The sequence below is a fragment of the Cervus canadensis genome, chromosome 2 (genome assembly GCF_019320065.1).
Source record: "Cervus canadensis isolate Bull #8, Minnesota chromosome 2, ASM1932006v1, whole genome shotgun sequence".
Classification (NCBI taxonomy): Eukaryota; Metazoa; Chordata; class Mammalia; order Artiodactyla; family Cervidae; genus Cervus; species Cervus canadensis.
Window position 1 is genome coordinate 104,164,301 of NC_057387.1, and position 26,184 is coordinate 104,190,484.

At 56.2% G+C, this 26,184-nt stretch overlaps 1 protein-coding gene across 13 annotated transcripts; it reads right to left on the reverse strand.

The window, feature by feature from the left end:
* Positions 1–601: 601 nt before the first annotated feature.
* Positions 602–22,362, reverse strand: MAP7D1 (MAP7 domain containing 1). 13 transcript variants are annotated; one of them, XM_043461906.1, is made up of 18 exons: positions 22,229–22,362; positions 9,504–9,854; positions 9,271–9,339; positions 8,541–8,704; positions 7,743–7,857; positions 6,211–6,321; positions 4,874–4,996; positions 4,614–4,777; positions 4,364–4,506; positions 3,360–3,685; positions 2,875–3,052; positions 2,651–2,789; positions 2,431–2,535; positions 2,104–2,157; positions 1,854–1,896; positions 1,693–1,774; positions 1,381–1,574; positions 602–1,192 (listed from the first exon to the last, which is right to left on the reverse strand). In XM_043461906.1, exons 1-18 carry the CDS (start codon positions 22,272–22,274, stop codon positions 1,182–1,184), a joined length of 2,418 nt encoding a protein of 805 aa, XP_043317841.1. In that variant the 5' UTR covers positions 22,275–22,362; the 3' UTR covers positions 602–1,181. The 13 variants fall into 13 exon arrangements, with proteins under 13 accessions (XP_043317841.1, XP_043317838.1, XP_043317845.1 ...); XM_043461903.1 differs by having other exon boundaries at positions 1,854–1,899; positions 3,333–3,685; XM_043461910.1 differs by lacking the exon at positions 6,211–6,321 and having other exon boundaries at positions 7,752–7,857.
* Positions 22,363–26,184: the final 3,822 nt, after the last annotated feature.

Sequence of the window (26,184 nt, forward strand, 5' to 3'; positions counted from 1 at the left end):
GGGAGATGCTGGGAAGTCACCTTAGAGGCTGGCTCCCACCTGGTATTTTTCTTTCAAAGTGAGGGAGGAAAAAAAAAATGAGGGAGGGTTTTCTTCGTATCTGCTGACTGTAGCAGATACATAAACCTACCTAAACCAATCACTCGCAAGGGGGCTGGGACCATCGATTACAATCCCGATGCACCCCTGGGCTTAGGAGCCACCTCTGCTGAAGTACATAGTGGGATCCAGGAGGAAGACTGCCACCTGCACAAAATCAGGACTCTGGAATGAGGAAGGGGCAATGGGAATGGATGTTGAGAGGTCTCCTGTGTCCCTGATGCTCACTGCTAGACTGTCGACTCCAAGAGAACAGAGACCCATGTCTTTTCTTCCTCCTTGCATCCCTGGCATAGAGCTCACTGCCTAGTATAGAGTAGATGTAACCATTTTTGCTAAATGAATGAATGAAAGACAAAATGGAAGGCCGCCAGCAGGACCTCGGGGACTGGTTACCAAGTAGGACTGGATATCCGCAGGCTACTGGGTCCTCAAGTTCTTCTCAGAACTCAGGAGGATGCCTGCTCCCAACCCCAGTGGCAGCCCTAAGGACAGACGGGACTGGCAGAATTATTCTCACTTTATTTCTGGAGAAATTTGATCAGATGCAGTAACACTGATTCCAGGCGAGGGCAGGGGGCACGGGTACCCCTAAAGCAACCAATATCCTGTGGCCCAAGGTGCCCCCCATCCCCAGACCTGGGTTCCCCCTCAGTTACAGTTAAATAGAGGGAGGAAGCTCTCCCCAGGGAGTCTTGGGAGGGTCTGCCTCCTGCACCCGCCCCCTCCACGCCGAGGGGTCTGAGCACAAGCTATTTACAGTATTCACATCCACTGTACCCCACCAAACCAAGGCAAATACTACAGGTGGCTCTTCCCCATGGGAGGAAGCCAGAGAGGCTGTGAGTGTATGTGTGTGTATGGGGGTGTCCGCGCGTGTGAGCACACGAATGCACTGAGGGGTAGGGTCTGGCTCCAGCCAAAGAGACATCAGTCTATAAGGTGCAGGTTAAAAATAACAGAGAGGACCCAACCCCCAGGGGCCCAGGCCACTTCCGGCTTTGTTCTGTCTCCTCTTCCAGACACCCTGGTAGATGATGCAGGGGAGCCCGCATAGCTGTGCCTGGATCCGAGGTGACCCCTTACAGGACTTCTGGGGAAAAGAGCAGGAGGTAACAGTCAGGGCAAACCAGGCTCCAAGCCCAGAACCAGGCTGGGGGTCTTCTCGGCAGAGCTCGAGAGGGCCTCTGATGGAGCTGGGAGAAGAAAGGGCTGGGCGGAGGAGGCCAGGGAAGGCTGCTGGGAGCTAGAGATGCAGGTCCCAGAGAAAGGGATCCCTACCTGTGACCTGCGGGGGCTGCACCACAGCTTTCTTGAGGAAGGCTTCTGCCTCTGCAAAGGGCAGGAGAGCCTCTGGCGTCCGGCCCAGACTCTTGTCCCCAGAGGGTCCCTTAGGTGAGAAGCCGTTCTCCTGGTGCGCTGGCAGAGGCTGCAGCCCATTCACCAGGGACCCTGGCGACTCCTTGTTTGGCAGGCTGTGGATGCAGAGGCCAACGCTCAGCCCGCTCCCATGGCGGGACAGCCCAGGCGCCCTACGGTTTCCAGCCTGACCCTGCCTCCCTGCTCCTGGGCCCTGCGCTTGGGAGCTGGTACCTCCACTGAGGCTCCTGGGGGGCCAGCTCCTCTTTCTGCAGCTCCGAGGGCCGAGCCTCCACAGCTTTCGCAGGGTCTATCCCTGGGAAGGAATGGCCATCAGTTAGGGGTGGGGGAGAGGCTGAGGGCTGGGGCTGGAGAGGAGGGGAACAGGCCTTTACCTGGGCTAGAATTGTTGGCCGTCGCCTCCTTTCTGTCCTGCTTCTGCTTTGAAGAGGAAGAGCAGTCAGGCTCAAGGGGATCCCTGGCCCCACCCGACTGGGCCGCTGAATTCTTCTCTCCACCCCACCCCCCACCCCCCTCCCCAGATCCTGGACAGCCTCGCTCCTCCACCCTGAATGCCTTTCCGCGACCTCCCTTCCTTCCTCACCGGACCTCCACTCCCAACACCGCTCTTGGGGGCATCCTGACCTTGGTTTCAGCAGCTTCTGACTTCCGAGTTCTCTTCATGATCTCCTCCAGGCGCTGTTCGGAAAGAAGCCCCACTCCGGTTAGGCCCAAGCCCGGCCCTAATCCTCGACCTCCCACCAGCTAGCCCTGGTCCTGGAGTCTCGGGGGCCCTTCAAGCTCACACCAGTTCTTTCCAGGCCAGGAAGCTGATCTCGCCCCCACTGCCTCTCGACCTAACCCTCTGCAACCTAGGCAGCGCCCCCTCCCAGCCCCACTAGCGCCTCTAAAGAAGTGCGGACCGAGCCGGGGGCTGTTCCCACTCACGACTCGGCCAGCTGTTCGCAGTACCTTTCTGCGCTCTTGCCGCTCCTGCTCCTCCCGCTGGAAGTGCTTTTCCCGCTCCAGACGCTGCCGCTCCGCCTCTTCTCTGGACCGAGCTTCGGCCTCCTCTTTCTGCCAAAGACCCCCCCGGCCCCGGGAGCCTTAGGCGGCCGGCCTCCGGCGGTCCCTTCCAGCCGGCCCCCGACCCGCCACCAGGAGGCGCCCGCGCCCCGGCCCGCGGGGGCACCTGCTTCTGCAGCCGCTCCTGCTCCTCCTGCTCGGCCTGCGCCTTCTCCCGAGCCTCCTGCTCCTCGCGTCTCCGGGCCTCCGCCTCCCGTTCCGCCCGGGCCTCGGCCTCCCGAGCCAGCTGCTCTTCTCGCATTCGCCTGGGGGACACAGGAGACTCAGGCTCATGCCCGGCTTTTTCTCCAGCCCCGTAAAGGCCTCCTCGGTCCCCGAGGGCGTGCTCACTTGTCCCTTTCGGCCTGCAGCCTCCGCTCCTGTTCCTCCCGCTCCCGCTGCTCCCGGGCCTGGCGCCGCTTCTCGGCCAGGAGCCGAGTGGCCTCTTCTCGGTCCGTGGTGCCAGCCATGGGTTTGCTAGGAGTCACCGGGGGAGCAGGGGCTGGGGGTGAGGTCAGGACAGCTGTCTCTGGAGCGGGATCCGGAACCAGGAGTCAGCATGCACCGACCAGCCCAGACCCCTCCATCACTTCCCATCCCCCCCACCTCCATACCCCTGTGGCTTGCTGGACCTCAGGGCGACCCCGGCGGCCCACCCACCCAGCCTCTGCCACCGACTCCGAGCACTGAGGTCCTGGTCTCTGGCAGGCACCTCCTCTTTCCTACATCCACTCCCTAGCGTCTCTGGCAGCCCGCACCGCTGACCACCTCCCACTCACAGGCAAAGCTGGCTTCTCTGCCCTGCCCACCTTTTGGCCTCTTCTCTCCCTGCCCACCTGCAGGGATCTCTGTGGGCTGCTCTTTCTGGGGCTGGGCTGGGGTGGGTGAGGGCACAGGCGAGGGGGCCGGTGAGGCCAGGGCTGCAGGCTCCCTCTCGTCACTGGCCTTGCCCTTGCTCTGGGTCTTGTCCTCAGGCCCCACCACACTGGGGCTCTCCTTTGCCTCGTCCTTCCTCCGAACTCGCCCCTTGGGTGATGCAGTGGTGCCTCGGGGGGATGGTGGTTTTGGGGGCAGAGCATGACCTGGCCCTGGGCTGAGGCAGGGGGAGGCAGGCCTGTGCCAGGTTGTGGAGGGAGAGGATGGCCGGGCCTTGGATTTGGGACTGAGAGGAAAAAGAAGAGTTAGACCTCGAGGGCACAGAGTGTACACACACACACACACACACACACACACACACACACACACACACACACACACACACACACACACACACACACTCTTTGAGCATGTCACTTTCCTGGGGAAGTGTCCTCCCAGGTTTGGTCAGCACCCCCACCTCATGTGCTCTCACACAAACATAATTTAGTGTATATATCCCAGTTTGTAATTACATATTCATTTGTGATTCTTTGACTCCTGTTTGTTTCCCCAAGAGCCAGTAAGATTACTAAGAGCAAGAAGGAGGCCTGGTTTGGCTCAGGGAAGTGTGCTCGGCACCCAGAACACAGTACCTGGCAAGACCATTCTTTTGTCCAGCATGTATTTCTTGAGTGCTTACCAGGCACTGGTTCTATGTGTAAGGGTACTTCAGTGACCAAAACACTCCAGAAAAATAAAAAATTCTGTTCTCAAGGAGCTTTCTTTCTAGAGGTGGGTTGTTGTTTAGTCGCTAAGTCGTTTGGGATTCTTGCGACCCCATGGACTGTAGCCTGCCAGGCTCCTCTACAGCAACACATATTTATGAATGAATGGCTGGCAAATATGCATGACACATATTTATGAATGAATGGCTGGCGAGCTGGCCTGGCCGTAGCAGGCCTTGCCCCATTGTCGGGCCCACCTGTGCTCTGCGTTGCCAGCGGAGAGGCGTGGGCGCAGAGAAGCAGGCAGCGACTGGCGCTTCTTGAGGCTGCGCTCCCGGGCCAGGGCACTCTTCTCCTTCTCGTTTTCCCGCTCCTTGTCCTTCTTCTCCTTTTTCTGCACCTGGGGAGGAGGGTTAAGGAGAGCAGGGAGAGGGGAAACAGAGGTCAGAGGCGCCCAAGCTCCCCAGCACAGGAACCGGGTCCCCACCTGCGCCGCCAGCCACTCACCGGCGAGGCCTCGGGCCGGAGGCGAGCCGGGGCGGGGCTGCCCCCGGCGCTGGCCTTGCGGCGATCCCCGCGCTCCCCGGCGGGGGCGCAGCGGTGCCCGCTTCGGGGGGCGCTGCACGGCGTCAGCGGGCTGGCGGAGGCTGAGCGCGGGCACAGTGGCACGGCTGCGGAGGGATGACTGCGGTCGGGGCGCGGTCCACTGGCGTGGCTGGCCCCTGCCCCGCCCCTCGAGGGGGCTCTCCCAGGGCCGCGGCCCCTACCCTGGTCCCGGCCGTTTCGGGGCAGTGTGACCGCACTGCGACTCCGTGCCAGGAAGGAGAGGGTGGGCGTCATCAGACGGTCCACGATGCTGCTCTCCCACGGGCTTAGTTGCAGGCTGCGATCTAGGGGGAGAATGCCGGGAGAAGCAGGTTACTGCAGGGCTAGAGTGGGCGAGCAGAGGCATCCGGAACATCCGGCCAGGTACATCCCCACGCGGAGCCCAAGGAGTCTCAGACTCTCCCCCTAGTCATGGAGGTTACACTTGTCCGCCCTGGGGTCTGACCTCGACCGCAGACCCAGGCAACAAGACGCTTCCCATGGCAACCTCCTGCAGGGCTAGAGAGGTCCCTCCTACCTCTCTCCCCAGGTGAAAGGGCACTGAACTATGATTATAGAGAGGAGACAGCCAAGGTTGGTGATGTACCCAGTTGCCAACTTCTATGTCCCATTATAGGGCTCTGCTCCTCCTGCCCTCAGAGTGCTGGCCTAGGGAGGCATTGCCCGCAGCCCCCCCTCCCCGCCCCCCACGGGATTTGGGACAGTGAGGGCCCTTGTGCTCCTCTGACTGAGAAGAGGCCCAGCTTTTGTGTCTCCCATGCCAGGGAGAGGCTGCTAGGGGGCCTGGCTGCCCGGGGCCACCCTGCTCTGTCCCCTCAGCTGCTGGGTTATTTTTAAGCTTCAGTCAGGTGGGGTTGGTAACAGCAGCTGATTTCGTTGCTGGGCAACAGAGCAACCAAATAAAAGCTGGAGAAACTTATAAATAACTCCTACCATGGCCCCTTCACTTGTGACATCACGACATGGTGGGAACGCAGGGGCTGCGCTACCCTGGGTGGCCACGAGTCTGGAACCAGCCAAGGCCATGGCTGGGGCTCTGAAGGCAGAGAGGGCAGGGCTGCGTGGGCCCTCCAGGGTGGAGGCAGAATAAGAGGGCTCCTGCATACACAGCACCCAGGCTCGTCGGCTACTCCCGGGCAAGGCCACCTGCCTGAGGCTGGCCTAGGCCAGCTGGCTGTGGTTGGAGATGAGGCTGCCGGCCCATTCCCACCCTCCACCCCCACTCTCATCCCCACCTGCTCCTGAGGCTCTAGCCAGGCTCTCTGCCTGCTGGGTCACTGCCCTCTGTTCTCCCCTGTGGGCACCTCTGTTCTCAGGACCCAGATGCAAATGCCGGCTCCCCCGAGGGGTACACAACCCCAAGCGGGGTCGAGTGGGGGTGGAGACCTGGGGTGTGTGAGGGCTCCTGGGACCTGAGGTTTTTGCTGAGCTCTGGAAGAGGCTACCAGGAGGGGACTACAAGGAGCTCTGGAGGAAGGAGGGCTGGGCCTTCTCTTACTTCTACTGGGGGAGTTCCAGAGCGTGGCAGAGGACTTTGAGAGCCGCTTGTTGATTATAGAGTCCACGTGTTTGGGCAGGTTTACTGCCGACACGGAGCACCTGCTCCCACCTGGAGGGGAAAAGACACGGCATTAGGGCCGGGCCGGACGGGAGCCAGGGGGGGCACTGAGGCCTTCCATGCAGGATGCTCCGCGGGCAGGGTGGGAGAGGGAGGAGTGGGCAGGCTAGGGAGGGGGGGAGGAGGCAGACTTGGCTCTGGAGGCGGGGATGGGTAGGTGACCAGAGACAACCTGGATTGGGGAGCTGACGGAAAAGGAACAGAGGAAGGAGATGGAATAAAACTGGAGACGCTACAGCCTTCCTGGCCAGGAAGTCACTCCCTAGGGCTGGGTGCTGCAGCCCCTCCCCCACAACCACCCAGCATTGGCACTTGCTGACACTGCCCAGCCAAGGCACTCTGGCTACAACACCCATGGTCCTGCAGCAAATACAGATGCTCCTAAACAGAAGGACCCACGGTCAAAGGCGCGCACACAAATTCACATATTCACAGGGACACACAAAGACAAAGACATGCACGCACAGGCATATAGAGTGACAGGTACTTGTGCATGCACCCGATAGTGCAGACATGCACAGACACAGAGACACAAACAGCCACAGAAAAAGGCTCAGACCCAGATGCAGACGGGCACCAACACATCAAAGCCACTTAATCATATTTGTGACATTTGTTGGGTGCTTACCATGTACCAGGCACTGTGCTGGGCACCACACACATGTTACCACACTTGATTCTCCCAAACATCTACCTACAACCTCGGAGGCAAGTAGTACTGTTATCCCCATTTTACAGATAAAGAAAGTGAGAGAGCAGGAAGTCAGAGGTCACACCACAAGGGCCGGAGCTGGGAATCCAGACCCAATTCTGTCTGACTTGGGAGTCCACAGTGAGGTACACAAGGCCACTCACACATCAAGGCAAACACGTACTAAGACTCGCAATGCACAGATCCATGAGCATATACACCAAAAGATGTACAATGAGAAATACCGAATCTTGCCATTACATAAAGACATCCAAACACAGCAGTACATACATGCCGGCAAAATGTCAGACCAAGATCCATGATAGCCCTACGTAAAGAAAACTCAGAGACAAAAATCTACCTTCCATGACAGGTACATTGGGGTGATAGTTTCCTTTAAATATCCAGTGTCTGCAGGGTATTAAAGTGCTCTTTTCTGTATCAATCAACTAATAGTAATTGACGGGAGCAAAGAAGGCTAATCTAAAAAGAGCAAACCGAATGAAGAGCACCCACCTCTGACTTGATAGTGGAAGTCCTTGGACAGGACTTGGTTCTACAGACTTGGGTTTACAGATCATTCCAGAAGACACAAGGCACATGAAGCAAGGCATACCTGCTGTGGGGAGCTGCCAGCTCCCGGCACGGAAGCTGCTCCCTTCCCCCACTTCTCAGGCCCCAGCCTCCCCCTCCCACCCCGCAGCCCCTCCAGCCCACTCACTGGTCTTACGTCCTGGGGAGCTGTGGTGCAGGGCCCCTGCCCAGGACCAGCGCTGCTGCCGGATTTCAGCCCACGTCTTCTTCACTGACCGCTGGATGGCTGCCTCATAGCGCTCCTGGTGGGGAGGGGGCCGGGGGGGAGAGGTCTGGGCTCAGCAGCTTGCCTCCTACCTGGGAGAAAGGCTCTCTCCCAGGACAATGCCTCCCCCACCCCAGCAGGTTTCCCTGACTCATGGCGGGTAACCAAGGCTACTGAGGCCTCGCTGTGACTAAAGACAGTTTGCAACAGATCCCTTTCAACTTGTTCTTGGGGAGCTTTTCATTGTTCTTGACTCATTTCCTGAGCCTATGAGCTGTCTCTCTGAGGACCGGGTGGGACTCCCCCTGCCCGGGTCTCCCACGTGGACCCCTGGCACTGAGGGTTCTGACCCTGGAGCTGGGTTTGCGTTCAGCCTGAGGACTGGACCAGAGCCAGGCCCCCTTTCCCTTCATCTCTTCATAGTGCTCAAGCCAGGGTTCACCTCACTAGGAGTTCACTTGGCACACGCACACAGACACATCTCTGCACACCTACACACACCCATCCGGGGCACGCACACACACATGTAATGACAGCACATGGCTACAGGCGCCTATCCTGGCACGCACAGAACCAAACGTGCCTGCACAGATGCTGAGATATAGGCCCCACGGGACCCGACTGCACGTGTGAACACAGACATGTGAACACACCGAGCCTGCATGCAGATGTGTGCACACAGAGCCACGCGCGCCTGGCCAGAACCCAGCACAAACGCACCTTGTTCTTCTCCAGCTTCTGCCGCTGCCGCTCTTCCAGGGCAGCCCGGCGCTGCTCGGCTTTGAGCCGCTGCTCCTCCAGCCGCCGCCGGCGCTCCTGGAGCTGCTTCTCCCGCAGTGCCTTGGCCTTCTCCTCCTTCTCCAGCCACACCGCCTTCTTGGCCGCTGCAGCGGGGGAAAGGAACCCCGGGGGTGTGAACATCCTGGCCCCCAAGTGTCTGCTCTGAGTGGCCTTGCCTGTTCCTCCGGCCCGGGGTGGGTCTTTCCCGCTGCCTGCCTGGTGGGGAGGTGCGTGTGCTCTGAGACTTCCCCCTCAAGTTGAAGGGCATGCTAAAGGTGGGCTGAGGCCTCAGAATGAGGGCTTCCCCGGCGGGAGGCCTGTTCCCCACCCCCACTAGCGTAGTGGTCTCTGGGCACCCAAGGAGAAGTGAGCTCTTTAGGGCCAGGTCCCTGTCTAACTTTGGGGCCTGCTGACGTATTGTGATTAAGAGCATGGGGTGAGATGAGGCTTCTGGGTCTGAATCTCAGCTCCTCCACCTAGCTGTGTGGCTTAGGCAAAGGGTTTCATCTTTCTGAGCCTCTGTCTCCCCATCCTCAAAATGGGTACAGGGTTGAGGGAGATAAATGGACTGCTCTTAGCACAGTGTACATAACAGAGGTTCCCAAAGGGTTAGTGCTACTAACAGGATGTCCATGGCGGTGAGGCTGAAGGGGAGCTGTCACGCACTTACCCAGGTACTTGGCCCGCTCTTCCCGCCGCTCCTTTGCCAGCTTGTGTCTCTCTCCTGCCTTCTTTACGTCTTAACAAAAGGAATAAGGAGAGACTTTGGTCACGAGGTTCCCCTCAAAGGGGAGTCAGCCTCAGGGCCCTGCCCCCAGCGCCTCCTCCGGGGCCCAGGAGACTCCCTCTGGGGGCATCACCCAGGGCTGGGACTGGGCCCGGGACGAGGGACATCACACATACCTTGCTTGGTGGGAGGGCTGTCAGAGGCGGGTGCTGCTGGCGGGGATGGCTGGCTGCTCCTTCGAGGAGGCCTGGCATCCCGTGGGCCCGTGGCTGGTGGGGTGGGTCCCCTGGTCTTCACTTCTGAGGAAGGGGACTCTTCCTGCTGGGGGTCTGGCCTAGGCCCTACCATTTCTGGGGGGCTCTCTGGTTCCAGTGGAAGCTGCTTGGGGCTAGTGGTGTTCTTCATGGCGGGAGGCGTGTCTGGGGGAGTGTCGGGCACCAGGGTTGACATCGGTGGTGGCGGCGGCGGTGGGGAGGGGTCACCTTCTGGAGAGGGTCTTGGCTCTGGAGGGGTCCTGGCTGCCATAACTGGAAGTAAAACACAAGAGGGGGGAGAGAGTGAGACAGAACATCTGTTACCATCAGTTCAACATGTAGCTCTTTCCCTTGTCCAGTTGATATTCATTTATTCGTACGTGTTTATCAAGTTCCTTCTATGTGCCAGGCCCTGTTCCAGACACTAATGATGTAATAGTGAGAAAATGGCCACAGTCCCTGCGTCTGCAGAGCCCACACTCTGGCAGGGCAGACAGACAGACAGAGAGGCAATTACAGTATAGAATAAGTACTATGTCTGGAGTAGCAAAGCAGAGATGGCTAACCTATACTGAGGGGGCTTCTTGCAGAAGAGCCAAGTTGAGGTCTAGGATGAGCTGGAGTTAGCAAACCAAGGCAGAGAGGGTTCTGGCAAAGAGAAGAGCATTTGCAAAGGGGCAGAGGGAGGAGAGTGTATCAGTAAAACTGAGAAGTTGGGGGTAATTAGTGAACCACAAGTAAAGGTTGGTCTCCACGTCTCCCTTCCTCAACTTTCTGCTTTCCCTTGGGGTCACAGGACCCATCCCAACACCCAGTGCTCAGGGCCTGTTTGGGACTGGCCGGGAGGAAAGATATAAGTGGGGCACAGTGGGATGCCCAGGTGGGATCTCCAACAGGGAAGGCAACTGGCTACACCCATTTCACCGTTTGTTTTCTTTCCCAGCCACCCTGATTTCTTCTTGTAGGACGTTAACATTTCAGGGTCCTTGTAAAAGACACCGAAGTGCCAAGGAAGGAAGCCACATGATTTGATGTATACACGTCCACGCACACACGTGTGAGCAACTGAAGAACGGGCTTAGGGGTCAGCCAGCCGAGGGCCCGATTCTGACTTCACCACCCCAAGATAGGAAGAGAGGGACTTGGTAACCTAGGGCAAGCCACTCAACCTCTCTAAGCCTCAGTTTTCATATCTGTAAAATGGGGACTATAAAAGCCCAAGCTGGTAGGGATGTCAGTGAAATGCCTGGAACAGTTCACAGGCCAGGACACAGCACTTCCCTCTTTCCTCCTGTTTGTCTTATGAAGCTGCCAAACAGCAGTCTCTGCAGGTTGAGCCCTGGTGCCATCGACTGCTGCCGTCTAGGGAGCTTGAGGGGACAGATGGGGAACACACCCGCTGCCTGGGCTGAGGGATCAGGGCCACAGCCCATGGAAAGGTCAATCGAAAGGAGCGTTTTTTGCTCTCACCAGGTGCCTCCATCACGTGGGGCCTTCTGCTCTAGGAACGGTGGTCCTTTCAGGAGGTGATCAATTCCCCCTCCCTGTGGGTGACAACGCATGAACAGAGAGAGGACACTCCTAAGGAGTCGACTTTGGAACTCTGGGGACCGTCTTCAGGGAGACGGGTGTCCAGTGGGCTCTGACGAAGGCAGACAATTTAACTATCTGGCCTCCCCAGTGACTGTGTGACCTTGGACTAGTTACAGGCCCTCTGTGTACCATAGTTCCTCTTCTGTAAAATGCAGACAGTAGGCCTGTGATGAGCGTTAGTAGCAACAGTAACCACTAACATGCATATATTTCTTGAGAGCTTCCTATGGGGAGAGTATTTTACACACATTAGTTTGAATTCTTTTTTTTTTTTATGTTTAAAGAGAACTTTATTATGACAGTGAGTTTTGACTTGAAAATCATTCCGTGAAGTGGAAGTGAAAGTGGCTCAGACGTGTCTGATTCTTTAAGACCCCTTGGACTGTGGCCTTCCTGGCTCCTCTGCCCATGGGATTCTCCAGGCAAGAATAATGGAGTGGGTTGCCATTTCCTTCGCCATAGTTTGAATTCTTATGACAATACTTCTAAAGGCGGCACTGTAAATATTTCTTTGAGATAGAGGAGGAGAGTAAAGCGAAAAGAAATTAAGTGAAGTCTAAGGCCACTCAGCTGGGAAGAGAAGGAGTCGGGACTTGAACCAGTGTTGGTCACCAGTGTCCCTGCTCTAACCCCCACACCCTCCGGCCTCTGCATAAGACAGTGTGAGGTAACACATGTTACACAATGACACCGTCTGAGGCTCACACTATTTTCCCCTCATTCCTGCCCTTCTAGATTCCTGGGTTCCAGGCAAGAGCCCCAGCCAAGGCCCTGTCTCCCCAGTGGTCCCTCCCGCTCTGCCAGTCCCTCCCCACACCAGCTCCAAAAGGCTGCCTGGTCACTGCTAGTCTACTTCCCGACCACCTGAAAACCCCTCCCCAGTCCGGGTGGGCAAGGAAGCTAGTGGCAGTCTTTTAGTGAACGCTTCCTACACGCCGAGAGCTGAGCCGGGCACGTTGTAGCCCCGTCCTGCATCTCCATATGAACTCTGAGAGAGTCTTACCCTCGTTGAACAGAAGAGACCATCAACGCTTACCCCACTAAATGATTCATTCAGGGTCACAGAACTAGTACGTGGCAGACGCAGGATTTGAACCCAGGACTGTCTGGGGTCAAAGGGCCTAGGTACGTAAGCACAAAGCTTGAAGGCTGAGGGTGAGGCCTGTTTATTGCCATTCTCCTGGCACCTGTGCAGGCTACAGGTGTTGCAAGGAAAACTGGTAGGCAGGTGTTTGTCTGCACCAAGGCAAATCACACCCAGCAGGCAAGACAGTGAGCTTGCTTCTGATTAGACCTGCCGTGTGAAGGGGAGTCTGGGAGGAAGTGGCGGGATGAGGCCTGGAAGGGCCTGCATCTGGCGCTCAGATGCGGCAGGGCAGAAGGTGTCCGGCTTCAGTCAGGCAGGTCTGAGCTCCGGTTTTCCCAGTGTGGGGCCTGTGGTGTTGGGAGCTATGGTGAGTAGGCACATCACCTCCGGTACCTGGCAGGAACTCAGCAAACAGCACCCCTGGAAGAACTGGTCTACTTCTCCCCATCTCTGCCACAAGAGCCCACTGGGGCAGGCCTTCACCCCCACTGCTCCATGACACCGCTCTTCTCAAGGACACCAGTGACATCCACATTGCTGAGTCAGCAGCCACTTCCTGGGCCTCACCCTACTAACCTCTCAGCCGCATCTGACACGGTTGAGCCCTCGGTGCTCTTCCTTCCCTTGGCCCTGAAGACAACACACTCGCCCGGTTTTCCTTCCCCTTGCTGGCTGTGACTTCTCGGGCTTCTTTGCCAGTCCCTCCTAAACTTCCTAACCTCTTAGCACTGGAGCGCCCCAGGGCCCGGTGAAGACCTCGTCTCCCGTCAGTCTGCACATATTCCCTTGATGACCTCATCCAGACTCATGGCTTTAAATACCATCGCTCTGCTGATGACAACCAAATTTGTATCTCCAGCCCAGACCTCTCCCTTGAGTGCTGGTTTCGCTCATGCAACTCCCTACCTGACACCCCTGGATGTCTTCCTGAGGCCCCAAATTTAACATCCCAAACTCAGCTCCTGATCTTCCCTTGCCAGACCCTGCTCCTCCAGTTTTCTCTATCTCAGTCAATGGCAACCCAGCCCTTCCAGTTTCTCAGGCCCAAAGTCTTCAGAGTCATTTTAGGATCTTTTCTTGTCTCATGCCTCACATCTAATGCCTCAGTAAATCTTTTTGGCTCCACATGCCCGGTATATTCTGAATCCAGTCACTTCTAGCTCCATTTCTGTCATCTTGGTTCATTTCTATCATCTTCTATCATCTCTCATGAAAGACTCCCCACTGCCATCCTCTGTTCCCCTTGGGTCTTTTCTCATCAAAGCAGCAGAATGATTCTGTTCAAGAATGAGTCGGGGGAGGGGGATTCGGGACAGGGCAGGGGGGGACACATGTATACCCATGGCTGATTCATGCCAGTGTATGGCAAAAAACACCACAATATTGTAATTAGCCTCCATTTAAAAAAAAAAAAAAAAGAATCAGTCAGATTGAGAGTTCCCTGGTGGCCTAGTAGTTGGAATTCCAGGCTTTGACTGCCATGGCCTGGGTTCAGTTCCTGGTTGGAGAACTGACAAGATCCTCCAAAGACGCCCCACACTTCAAGGGAGGAAAAACCAAAGGCAACTGGTGGCCTTCAAGGCCCTTCAGGATCCCTGCTCTGCGGCCCATTACCTCTGGGCCTCCTCTTCTCCTCCCCGTCTTCCCCCGCTTCGTCTCTTCCGGGCCACGGCTCCTTATTTGTGCCGGGCACGCTCCTGCCTCGGGGTCCTCAGCCAGAACTCTCTGCCCCCGGATCCTGCATGTCTTACTCCCTCACCCCCTTCAGGTCTTCACCCCAGGGTCACTTCTCGGTCAAGCCTTCCCTGATCCCCTCTTTAAAACTACAAACTGTAGGTGAAGTTTCCCTCCCCTTTCCAACTGAATTCTTTTTTTAAAAAATTTTCTCCCCCCAACATGCAACTGCCTCCCTGACACCCCTGGATGTCTTACTGATGCCCCAAATCTAACATCCCAGACTGAACTCCTGATCTTTCTCTCCAAAACCCTGCTCCTCTTCCCGTTTTCCTTATCTCAGTCAACGGCAACCCAGCCATTCCAGTTTCCATACACATATATATCATATATTTTAAATTTTGATTTTATATATATTTTATTTGGCTGCATCGGGTCTTAGTTGTGACATGTGGGATCTTGTTTCCCAACCAGGGATCAAACCCTGGTCCCCTGCATTGAGAGCACAGAGTCTCAGCTACTGGACCACCAGGAAGTCCTCCAACTGTTATTCTTTTTCCTTCCAACTCTGTTTTTCTCAGTAAGCACTAGCACCACTTTAACACTGTCTCCCACCTCCAGAAGGTAATCTCCACAAGGGCACACATTTTCGTCTATACTTTGTTTAGCTCTTCCGTCTCTAACAGCAACAGAGCTTGGCACGGAGGTGGCTCCCCAGCTATTTGTTGAATGAATATATCAATGAACGCCTCCCTGGCAGATACCATCAGCACCTCTGTTCCCTGGATGACTGCAGACTCCCGTCATCATCCTACCCACACCCTTTCCAGCTCTGCTCTTCAGTGTAGCCAAAGTAATTGTTTTCAAATGCAAATCTGGTCATGGTCTCTTCCCTATTTGAACTCCCCAGTAACTTCTCATGGTTCTGAAGAGAAACACAAGATTCTTGAGCCCAGGATGCAAGTCCAACATAGTCTGAAGTCCCTGCCTCCCTCTCCCACACCTCTTGAGGCCCCCCCTCTGCTCCCTACTTGCTGTCTATACTCCAGCCACACTGACCTTTTAATTCTGGTAGCCTTGAACACTCCCTCTGCCCCAGGGCCTTTGCACAAGCTCTTCCCCCTCTCTCTTTTCTTACTTAACTCTCATTCACCCTTCAGATCTTTGCTGAGGCATCATTTCCTTGGGGAAGCTTTCCTGGGCCTCTCTGAACAGGATAAATTCTTTCATTATATGTAGTCATGGCTTCATGCCTCTTATTTGGAGCACTGTGACTGTTACAATTTTAAACTTCCTTGTTTGGTTTTTTTGTTATTGTCCTCCCCCTAAGGGCTGGGTTGCATCTTCTCTGCTTGCCACAGCAGCTACCACAGTGCCCAGTACGTGGAGACAGTCATGAAATGCTGCTATATAAGAATAAATCGCTGTATTAGGAAGCCACCCTCGCTTAAAGCACATGCACAGAGAAGGAGATTTTCACCCTAATAGTGAGCAGATCCGTGTGGCAATGTATTGCAAAGGGATAAACACTTGAAGAGAAGCAAAACAATTCCATCTCAATTTGGGCAGCTTCCTGGACTAAGGTACTCAGGGAGAAGTTAATAAAAGTAATAATGAGTGTGGATTCCAGCAATTCAACAGGAAAAACCTCTCAGGAGGTAAATAGCATGTTTGGAACTCTTCTTCTGACCTGGCGGATTACTGACCCTGAATACAAATACTTTCCTGAGAATTATGCCAACCCTGATGAAATGTCATCAGGACTGTGTTATTTGGAACAAATTATGTTAAGCCAAATGAATTCCTTGGTTAATTATCTAGGCACGGTTAAATCAATATCTGATTATTCCCATATTCAATCATCAAATGCGATCCTTCAGCCACCTCACTTTATTTTGGTCTGTGTCGAACTGTGAGGTTTTATTTTGAGATATTGATATTGACCATAAGTATTTGTTAAGAACTAGATAAACGACAGATAGTTTGCATTCATTTCTTGGCACAAAGAGTGTTGGCAAGGCAAAGGTGCAGGAGCCGGTTGCAGGATCAGTTAGCCTAGTTTTCTCCAAAAACCCAAGAGGGACTGCAGAGAGATCAGGGCCAAGTGTCTCGGAGGGCCGGTCACGTGTCTCAGGGTGCTTACTCCCTACCCCCACCATCTGGGTGCTGGCAGTCCTTGCCTTTCATCCCTCCCTCCTCCCACCCCAACAACTGCTCCTGGGCCAAAACTCCTCTCACAATACCCATAACTCAGTCTGCCCTTTTACTCTGCCTGCTGTCCCTGTGAGGGCTGGTGGAGACAATCCTTTTTGCAGCCCAGAGCCTTATACAGGATCTGTCCAGCAGAGAAGGAATTCTGTGTCTGCTTAATGAACACATGCATGGATGGATGGATGGATGGATGAATGAACGGGTGGATGGATAAAACAGTAAAACCCCTAGCTGTTCCAACATCTAGCCTCTCTAACCCTAAATGTCTCTACCATATCAGAGTTGTGTGTGTGCCCGGCCAGCTCCTAAATCCAGGAAGGGAAACAAAACTAACTTGCTGAAGCCCTACAGTAAACCAGGCAATCTCCCTTATCTCCTAAGTTCTTATTATAGCCCCCAAGGGAAAGTGCTATGGAAGGCCCGTTCCCTAGGTAAGAACACTTACTCAGGCAGGTTAAGTGACTGCTCACGTCAGTGTCAGAAGTAGGACTGGGCCCAAGGCTGTCTGATGACAAAACCCTTATGTCACACTGTTTCTGGTGGGTGTCACATAACCCCTCCCCAAGGCTCCTGCCTATTCCCCGAAGTAGGAAGTGATTCAGTGGGTTTCCCCCCTGAAGATGAAGGGTGCAGGTGGGGCCGGCGGGCACTGAGCTCAGAGGGCAGGAATGCAGGGAAGGCAGGCTCCTGCCCAGGCTGGCCACCAGGAGTCAAGAACTGGGGCACCTGAGCAGGGACGGGGGTGAATGGCCCTCCTCCAGGAGGCAGAGCAAGGGAGTGCCCAGGGGAGGCGGTGCCCAGACGGCAGAGGTCAGCACCTCTAGCCAGAGCCCTTCTGGCTCCCACAGCAGCTCCTTAGGCGGCCGCACTAGAGCAGACAAATGAAGACAGGGAGGCTGACAGAGGGGCAAAGACACACACACACAGAGACAGACAGTACACACTGCAGACAGCCAGCGGGAGACATCCAGACAATGTGGACAGAGCCCACACAATGGCGGGGGACAAGACACTCCTTTCTCTCTCTCTCTCTCCTGTTACATATGGAAAACTGACCTACTGCTGGGATTCAGAAATCCATACGCACATCCGCACACACACTCACGGAGTCAAGCACCCCTCTGAGAACATAGATGAAACTTCAGAGGTGCATACAGCACTCAGAGACACCCTGTCGCAGCGTGCGTCATCCAGCTCACTCCGGCCCTGCCCCTCTAGGCACTCCTTACCTGGGCCCAGGGAAAGCCCAGTCAACAGCAGCAAGAGCTAGTGCTGCGTCAGGCAAACCCTTAACACCTCAGTCCTTTTCACCTTCACCACCATCCTATGGGGTTGATATTATTACCTTATTTGACAAATGAGGAAATAGACTCCAAGAGATGAAGTCACACAGCTGGTGAGTAGCAAAGCTGGGTTTGGAACTCAACTCAGGGTGACAGTCTGTGCCTTCACTCTGTGACCCAAAGAGGGCAGCCTCCTGGGTTTCCTCTCCTGGGAGGATGAGGGGCAGGAAGGACAAGCCCTAGGAGATGTCTGATGGGGAGGCTGGGACGGAGGGGACCCTTAGGGGGCAGCACCACTCCCGCCGGGACACAGCTGAGCCAGCTCTGAGAGGGAGGGAGCCAGCAGAGGGGCGCCCTGCTCTGGCAGTCCTGGAGCCTGGGCCTCAGGCCCTTCGCTGCAGGGCGCTGGGGCCAGGCCGGGGCCTCTGTGGGTGATAAAGCTGGGATCCCGTCGGAGACTGCAGATCTGAGGCGCTCTCTGGCCTGGTTGGCGGCCATTGTTCCCAGCCTCCAATCAGGAGCACCCACTTCCTGTTATTTTAGGCGGCAGGAAATGACCCCATCCCGCAGCCCGGCCCTCCCTCAGCCCCAGCAGGGCTGCCCACGCTGGGGCCTAGGAGCTGAGGGCAGAGGCCCGGCCTTAAGCCAAGGCCTGAGGATGGCCCGCTGGCTGAACTGTAACCACTGCCCAAGTCCAGGGCCTCCTTCTGGTCTGACTTGCTCAGATTCCAACCTGGCAGGACGGATAGGGGACCCAGGGCCCTGCTGTTCTACTTCTGCCTCCCAGAGAAAAGATTACAGGGTCCCTAAGACCACGATGCCCAGAGAAGACCAGTCACTGCAAGGAAAGTGAAGTCCGACTCTATCACCAGCTGGCTTGGCCATGATTAACTCAGCATAGAGATTTGGTGTACAGGCTTTAGCGCTGGACACACCTGGGTTCAAATCCTTCCTCCGCCAGCACCTAGCTGTGTGACTTTAAGCAAGTTACTTCCCCCTCTGAGCCTCATCTATAAAATGAGGATGTGGGACTTCCCTGGTGGTCCGGTGGTTAAGACTCGGTGCTTCCACTGCAGGGGGGTCTGGAGGTACAGGTTCAATTCCTGTTTGGGGAACTAAGATCCAACATGCTGCATGATGCAGCCAAAAATAAAAAAGAAAATTTGAAAAAATAAATAAAATGAGGTTAATACTAGTCCATCCCGGATAGTTTTGAGAATCAAATGAGACAATGCACAGGACATGCTAAGCACTATGCCTGGCACACAGAAGGTCCTTGATAAATAAGAGCAGGAGATCAGTAGGATCACCAGGGGGGGTCTATTTCCTCTTGTCATTGGTAAGGAGCAGGAAATGGCAACCTACTCCAGTATTCTTGCCTGGAAAATTCCATGGACAGAGAAGCCTGGCAGGCCACAGCCCTTGGGGTCACAAGGAGTAGGACACGACTGAGCACACATGCGCTAGATCCCAGGTTCTCTAGCGTCTCCCACCCTCTCTCTTCCCTCGGGGGGGAAGCTGCAGCTGAGAGGTGATGGAGGACACACCGAAGGCCGTGCCCCGGAGTGCCAGGCAGAGCTGCCACCGCCAACAAAGCTGCATTATCTGAGCCTGGCTTGCTGGCTGCTTCACTGGCCCCAAGGCCCAGTGGAGACCCAAGGACACGGTTCCCAGCTGCTTGTGGCCAAACTCCCAACCTTGGCCAGGCCTGAGAACTGCCCTGATGGCTCTCAAGTGCCACCACCCCAGGCTGGGCCCCGCTTTCAGCTTCTTCCCCACTCCCTCAGCTCTGCCCGCCACCAGCTGATGCCCATCCCTGGAGGAGGGGGAGTGAACTGGCCTGGTGCCCCTTCTTCCTTATTTGCATATGCGTGACTGCACATTAGGGGCTCATTAAGGCCTCATTACTGGGCCCACCAGCCCCAGGAGGGACAGAAGCTATCCGTGGGAGCTGCCAGCCAGTCTGGCTGCTATATGTGGAGAGGTGCAGAGGCAGCCCATCTTCTTCTCATCAATTCAGGTCCACCTCAAACACCTCCTCTGTGAAGTCTTCCACAAGCAGATTCCACCAACCACTGCATCACCTGGAGCTCCCCGAGGGTGGTGACTGGGATTCACGTCCCTGTCATCTGTACAGCCAGGATTGAGCTGGCACAGGGCAGGCATCAATATAGGTGCGCGGGATGGCTGCACCCACCCCCTGGGGCTCTCTCCTGTTTCCAAATGCTCCACTTCAAGTATGGGGCCCTCTGTTCCCCAGATACACCCCGGCTCATGTCTGTCTAGAACTCATCTCTGCCTTGCTCTCTGGCCTACATTTACCTCCTGAAGTTCTAATTAATCACATCTCCTCCTCAGGCCTCCAAAGGAATTAAAAATAATAACAACAAAAATGAATAGCGTTTACTGAGCATTAACTATTTACCAGGGCCTCTCCTAAGTGTCTTATGCATTTCTCTAATTTAATGATCCCAATGTCTCTATGAGATCATTTCCAGCATTATTGTCATTTTACAGATGAGAAAATTTAGTAGTAAGTTATGAAGGGGGGACTTAAACTGATTCTGGAGTCTATACTCTCAAGCAAACTAAATCCCCACTCCTGTTCCTACTTTCCCCATATTTCGTACCTCCCTGCTGGCACCAGTTCCGATGAGCATAACCACAGTAATGCTAATAACACTGTATTGCGGGCATCCATGTGCCAGGTTCCTTTAGGTACATCGTCTCTAACATTAACCCCACAAGGCTGATAACACTGCCTCCATTTTCCAGGGGTATGAACTCTGTCTGGAGAGGGTAGGTCACTGGCTGCAGGCCACACCTGTCCCCTACTCCATGCTGCCTCCTGTTAACACTCAACGTGCAAAGAGAACTCAGAGAGGGCAGGGATCACGTCATATGTATTCCATGTCTCAGACCCATGCCTCAGACTCTCACAGGGCACACGCAGTGGGCATCACCTTTACTCCCTGAAGGCTCCTGACTCACGGGGCCCTTGTCACCTTTAACTTCACCTGGTACAGACCAGCCACCATCCTGACCCCCGTTCTCATGTAACTCCATCTAGGTCATCCCTGTGTGTAGAAGCCTTTTCAACTCAGGACTTGGTGTTCAGGACCCAGTCGGTCCCCCCAGCACAGCCAAGCATCCCACCCATGCCCTCACATTCAATCCAGATATCCCATTCAGGTGCCCTGCTTATAAACCAGCCACTCACTTCAGCCCTCATCTCTGGCCCAGTAATCACCACCACTCAGGCCCTGACGTACACACCGGTGCCAGAGACCCTCAGCTGCAGAGGGCCAGGAAGCAGATGGAATGGACATGGGCGAGGCCTCCCTGGGTGTCCCCTCTCAGGCTCAGCAGAGCCAAGACAGACCAAAGTGCCATTGTTCTGGCACAGCCTACAAACCTCCTGAACCACACTGGTCTGCTGGCCTCCCCCCTGCATCCTCCAGCTCCCACACCCACAGGGTCCCCTCCAAGCACCCATGAGGGCATGGGGTGGAGCCCACCCACAACCACGCGGCTCCACCTTGTCCCGGGCTCTCTGCACCCACAGACATGGTTTCATCCCGGGCCCACGCCCCAGGGGGCAGGGAGGTGACGGGGATTAGGCTCTAGGACTCTATGGAGGTGTGGGGTTGGGGCCACCTCCCCTGAGTCAGTGGGAAGAGAGCTTGGGTCCTCAGTAATCACGCTCCTCCCTCCCTTTCCAGGAAGAAAGAGAAAGAGAAATCCCTCCCTCCAACCCCAGGCCCAACCAGAAACCTGTCCCCACCCCCTCATCAGCTGCTCCCAGATCCGAATGGGATTTGCAGAAGTCCTGGGCACTGTGGTGGTTGGTGGAGTGAGGCGGGGAGAGAGCTTTGATGGTCAGGGGCCTGAAGAGAGAAACAGGGAGGGAGGGAGGGTGTGTGTGTGTGTGTAAGGTGGGGGGTATCAGAAGCCTCAGGCTGAGGAATGATGTGGCAGGTCCCTGGAGTGTCGACCTCAAGCCTTCACCCCATTCTCTGGGAAACACTCAGGCCCTGAGATAGATACTTCTGTCCCCTTCCTCCCCAGATCGGACTGGGTGGGCTCCAGAGCAGGCCAGGCTGCAAGGGAATCGGCCCACTCCCCAGCTCCCGCCCTCTGCCCAAACAATGCTGCCTCCCCCTCCCCCTGCCTTTATCCGGCGGGTTACTTGGCAGCAGCCGCTAGAGACCTCCCCCTCCCCTCCCTCCCCTCCCTCCACTCCCGGCCGGCGGGCAGCAGCAACAGGCCCTTTGCGCGGCAGCTGGAGGGATGGGGTGGGGGCGAGGTTTGGGCCAGGGCCTGGGCGTGGGGAGGCGGGGGGCGCCAGGGCCTAGGCTTCGGTATGCAAGGCTTCAGGCCTGAGAATCTGAACCCCCGACACACTCGTTCAGGCTGGGGTCACACGTGCCCACCGGGAATGGGAGGGGGACAGACGCCCCAGCTCAGTAGAGGAGGCCTGGGGTGGGTCGGGGAGGACGGTAGGGGCCGGGCAGCCGAGGTGGCACTGGGTTGGGGCGGAGGGGTCACCATCAACTCTACATCGGGGCCCCCAGGGATCCCGGCGCCCAGGACGTCCCGGCGCCCGGGGTGGGGGAGGGGTAGCTGTCAGAAGATGCGCCGGTGGCCCAGAGCCGCCGACGCCGCTGCAGCCTTTATTTTTAAACTTCCAAGTGGTCAGAGGGCGCGGCGGGGGAGGGGTCCCCGCCGCGTGGGCCGGCTTCATCCTCGCCCTTTCCGAGGCCCCCCGATCCCCTTCTCTCATCTCGCCTCTGGCATACCTGGGGCTGCGCCCGTACCCGGCTCCGAACGTGAGCCGCTCTCCATGGCTGCGGCGTCACTGGGGGTGGGGGAGTGGGTCTTGGGGGTCTCAGCGGCGACGGCGGCGGCGGCCGGCGGCCAGGATAGGGGTCCCGCGGCGCATCACGCCCGGCCCGGCCCGGCGGGCAACGATTCGAAGGCTGAGGGAGCTCCGGCGAAGGTCGAGGCTGGCTCGGCTAGTAGCCTGCGGGCTCGCAGTCGCCGGCCGCCCAGTGTCTGTCGGCTCCGGCCTCGATCCTTCTGCCTGCCCGGCGCCGGCCCAGTCGCGGCCACTGCCCAACCCTATTGTACCGCCCGGGCTGGGCCTGGCCTCGCGGCTGGCGCGTACCAAGTGCGACGCGGGGAGGGCCACCCCCGCAGCGCCCGGGGACGGCGCTCCCGCCCCGCCCGCCGCGCCCCCGCCCTGGGGCCCGGGGCCTGGAGCCGGGGGACGGCTCTCCTGCAGCCGCGGCGGAGGGGATGCTACGGCTCCCAGAGGACGCCCGTCGAGCTGCCTCCCCCTGCGGCCGCGCGTTGGTACGCGCCGCAGCGCGAGGCGACTATGTAGGGAGCGCTCGGGTGACTCACGCGCCGCTAGGACTGGGGGGAGCGGGGGGGAGCGGGGATGAGAGCCCCCAATCCCATCCTGGAGCCTGCGAGCTCCGGGTCTGGGGCCTTGGCGGCAGCTTCAGATCTGCAATCTTTCCCAAACCCACCTCAAACAAAATCCGCCCGAGGGACGTCGGGAGCCTTGGAGGGTCACAAGGAGACCCCTAAAAGGGCTATGCTCTCTCTCCCCTGGTGATGGCTGGGGTGGGGAGAGACCCGGCCTGGGAGCATTGCTGCGGCCCTTCCTCCATCATCCTCCGGTTCGGGCTGTGTCTTCCCTGCTCCTCCGGGAGTAATTACAGGCCTGCACCACCGCCTTACCCAGGTCTCTAATCTGCTCCGGGTCTCTCCCGGCTCCGGCTCCGAACTGGGTGGTCCTGGCCCTACACCTCCCCTAGGCCCATCAGATGACCCCCTCATCTACCCGGGAAGGATTTCCTCCCCTGTGTTCTGTCCAAGGAGGGAGGGAGTTCCTTCTGAACCCCCCTCCCCCAAGTAGTTCTGCTTCCCAGCCCCGGGAAGTAGATCCCCCAATTCCCTTGTTACTGCCAGCTGAGGTGGGCCTCAAGCCAAGTCAGGCCCAGCCTGGGCAGAGAGGGGGGAGCTTGCTGGGAAGGTGGATCGATGCTGCTGCTGCAGGGACTGATGGGGCGGAAGGAGCAGGCGCAGCTGGGCCCTGCACACCCCATCCCTGCCCTTTGTCCTGACCTCCAGAAGGTCAGTTGTCTAGTTCTCCATTGCACAGAGATTAGGCCCAGTGATCTGTTGTCCTCCTGCCCACCTTTCCTGCCAGTGTCTTCTTCCTTTGAGCAACTTCAGAAAGCAGTCACTTATTTTTTATTTTTATTTTATTTGTTTATTTTTGGCTGCACTGGGTCTTGGTTGCTGTGGTGGGCTTTCTCTAGTTGCAGCAAGTGGGGACTACTCTTCATTGCAGTGCATGGGCTTCTCATTGCAGTGCCTTCTCTTGATTTGGAGCTTGGGCTTTAGAGCGGGGGCTCAGGAGTTGTGGTAAATGGACTTTGTTGCCCCACGGCATGTGGAATCTTCACAGACCAGGGATTGAACCCATGTCCCCTGCACTGGCAGGCTAACTCTACCACTGGACTAAACCAGTGAACTCCCAGAAAGCAGTCATTTAAGGGGAGAAGGTGGGGAACAAAAGCGTCTGGGTCTCAGGCAACCTGGAAGCAAACAGTCCTGGGAGAAGTGAGTAGCTGAAGGCCTGAACTCTCTTCCAGGGCCAAGGAGGGCTTTCCCCAGTCCAAGAACATTAGAAAAGGATGATGCTAGAAGACCTACAACTAGAGCTAGTAACCTTAAGCTACTGTCTTACCTTTTCTGAAACCCAGTTTGGTCACCTAAAAAATTAGGAAAATAATAATACCATGAGATATCATGGGTTTCTTGTAAAGGTTAAATAATGCAACATGGATGAAATGCTTAGCACTGAGCCTGGCACATAGGAAGTGCTTAATAAGTATGATGACGGGCATTCAGAAGTAAAAGCAGATTAGGATGAGGAGCAGAGCCCCATCTTTGTTGTCAGTTATCCTATCTGCAGGGTGAGGGGACCATGTGGATGGTAGAGTCCAGGTAGAGTCCTTTGTGAGGTCAGAGACCTCTGGGCCTGCATCTTCTAGAGTTCACCAGGCCCACACTGAGCCAGGCAGTGATTAGACTGAGAATTCATGAACAGAACCCAATATGGGAGAGCCATCTGGGTTCTGTACCCACAGTCTTGAGAGTACTAGGGACAAAGACATGCATAGGTGGGAATTGTGAGATACCTTCATTACCTGGAGCTCAAGAATAGTAGAGGGGGAAACAGTAACTGAAGATGAAGAGATAGGCCAGGGATGGCCTACATGAGGTTTGAATGCCAGCTGGCAACATGAACTACGTAATGTAGATACTGGGGAGCTGTCAAAGGTTCTTCAGAAGAAGGGTGAGCAATGCTTTGGAACTGGAAGTCTTCCATTGTGTCTAATCATCTAGGATTAACTTTGAGGAGTGCCCTGCAGAGAGTCAGTGTATGGTATTAGCCTACTCAGTGGTTCTCAACCAGAGGCAGTTTTCCACCCCAGGGGACATTTGGCAATGTTTAGAGGCATTTGTGGTTGTCACAACTAAGGATGCTACTGGCATCTAGTACTTAGACACCAGGATGTTGTTTAACATCTTGCAATGCATAAGAGCACCTCCTGAACAGAGTCATCAGGCCCAGAATGTCAATGGTACTGAGGTTGAGGAACCCTTCCCTGGACTGAGGGTGGAGGCACCTGCACTTCCTGGCAAGATGCTAGTCGTTAGGCAACTTGATGGTCAGTTCTCCTGGTCAGCCCTAGGAGGCTTCCTACACACTTGGTGGGTCCACAGCAAGTCCTAAGAGCACTGATGTCCTGTGATTGATGCAGTCGGAAGAGACAGATGGAGTGGACTCCTCTCCATTTGCCCCCTAAATGACCAGGATCCTTGTTGCATCCCAGGCCCTGGCAACTGATGGGGTTTACAGTGGTATCTCTGAGTTTGGGGCTGGGTGAAAGTGCTCCATGTAGCCCCCCAAGTATTAGACATCCCAGAGAAGGAGCAAGCAGGGCACTTCCAACATCACTGGCGACTGAGAATGCCCTGCCTTCTTCAGTGAGGGGCCGAGGAACTTTGTGGTCTCCCAAGTTCCTCCCCTACCGCCCAGGGCAGTCCCCTCCCCCTTCACGGAAACAGGCTTGAATGAGCTGTCAGTCTCACCAAGAGGCTGAGCTGAGACTAGGAGTCAGGTCACTGACTGATCCCCCTTCCTGATCCCACTAGGGGGAGAGCAGGAGCAAGAGCATTTACAACCTCCTAGGTTAGGTGCGGGAGGGTCCAAAGTGGATCTGTCCAAGAGGTGAAGGAAATCACTGGGTGATTTGACAAAGAGATATGAATTGGGACCAAGGCCCTGGAGGCTGTCTCCACTCCTACACTAGTAGGAAGTAGGAGGGGCCTCATGGTGGGTGCAGTTTGAGAGACCAGACATCAGATTCTCACACCCACCCTACCCCCAAGGCACGACAGCAAGAAGGGGTTTTTAACCCAAACCACTCTGCTAGGGAACTGCAACCTCCAGGGCTCACTCCCTGGGGCTAGAGGTGGGGAATGTCCTCAAAGGCCAGTGTTGACACCAGCTGCAATACAGCTTCCCTCCAGATCTTGCAGAGGGGAAGTAACAGAGAGGGATTGGTGGGCAAAGGAACTCAGATTCGGGATTAAATAGGTTCAACCTTTTGGGTTCTTGGAGGGGAGCTTCTAGTGCTCCTGCTAAGGGTGGGGGGCTATCCCTGCTGCA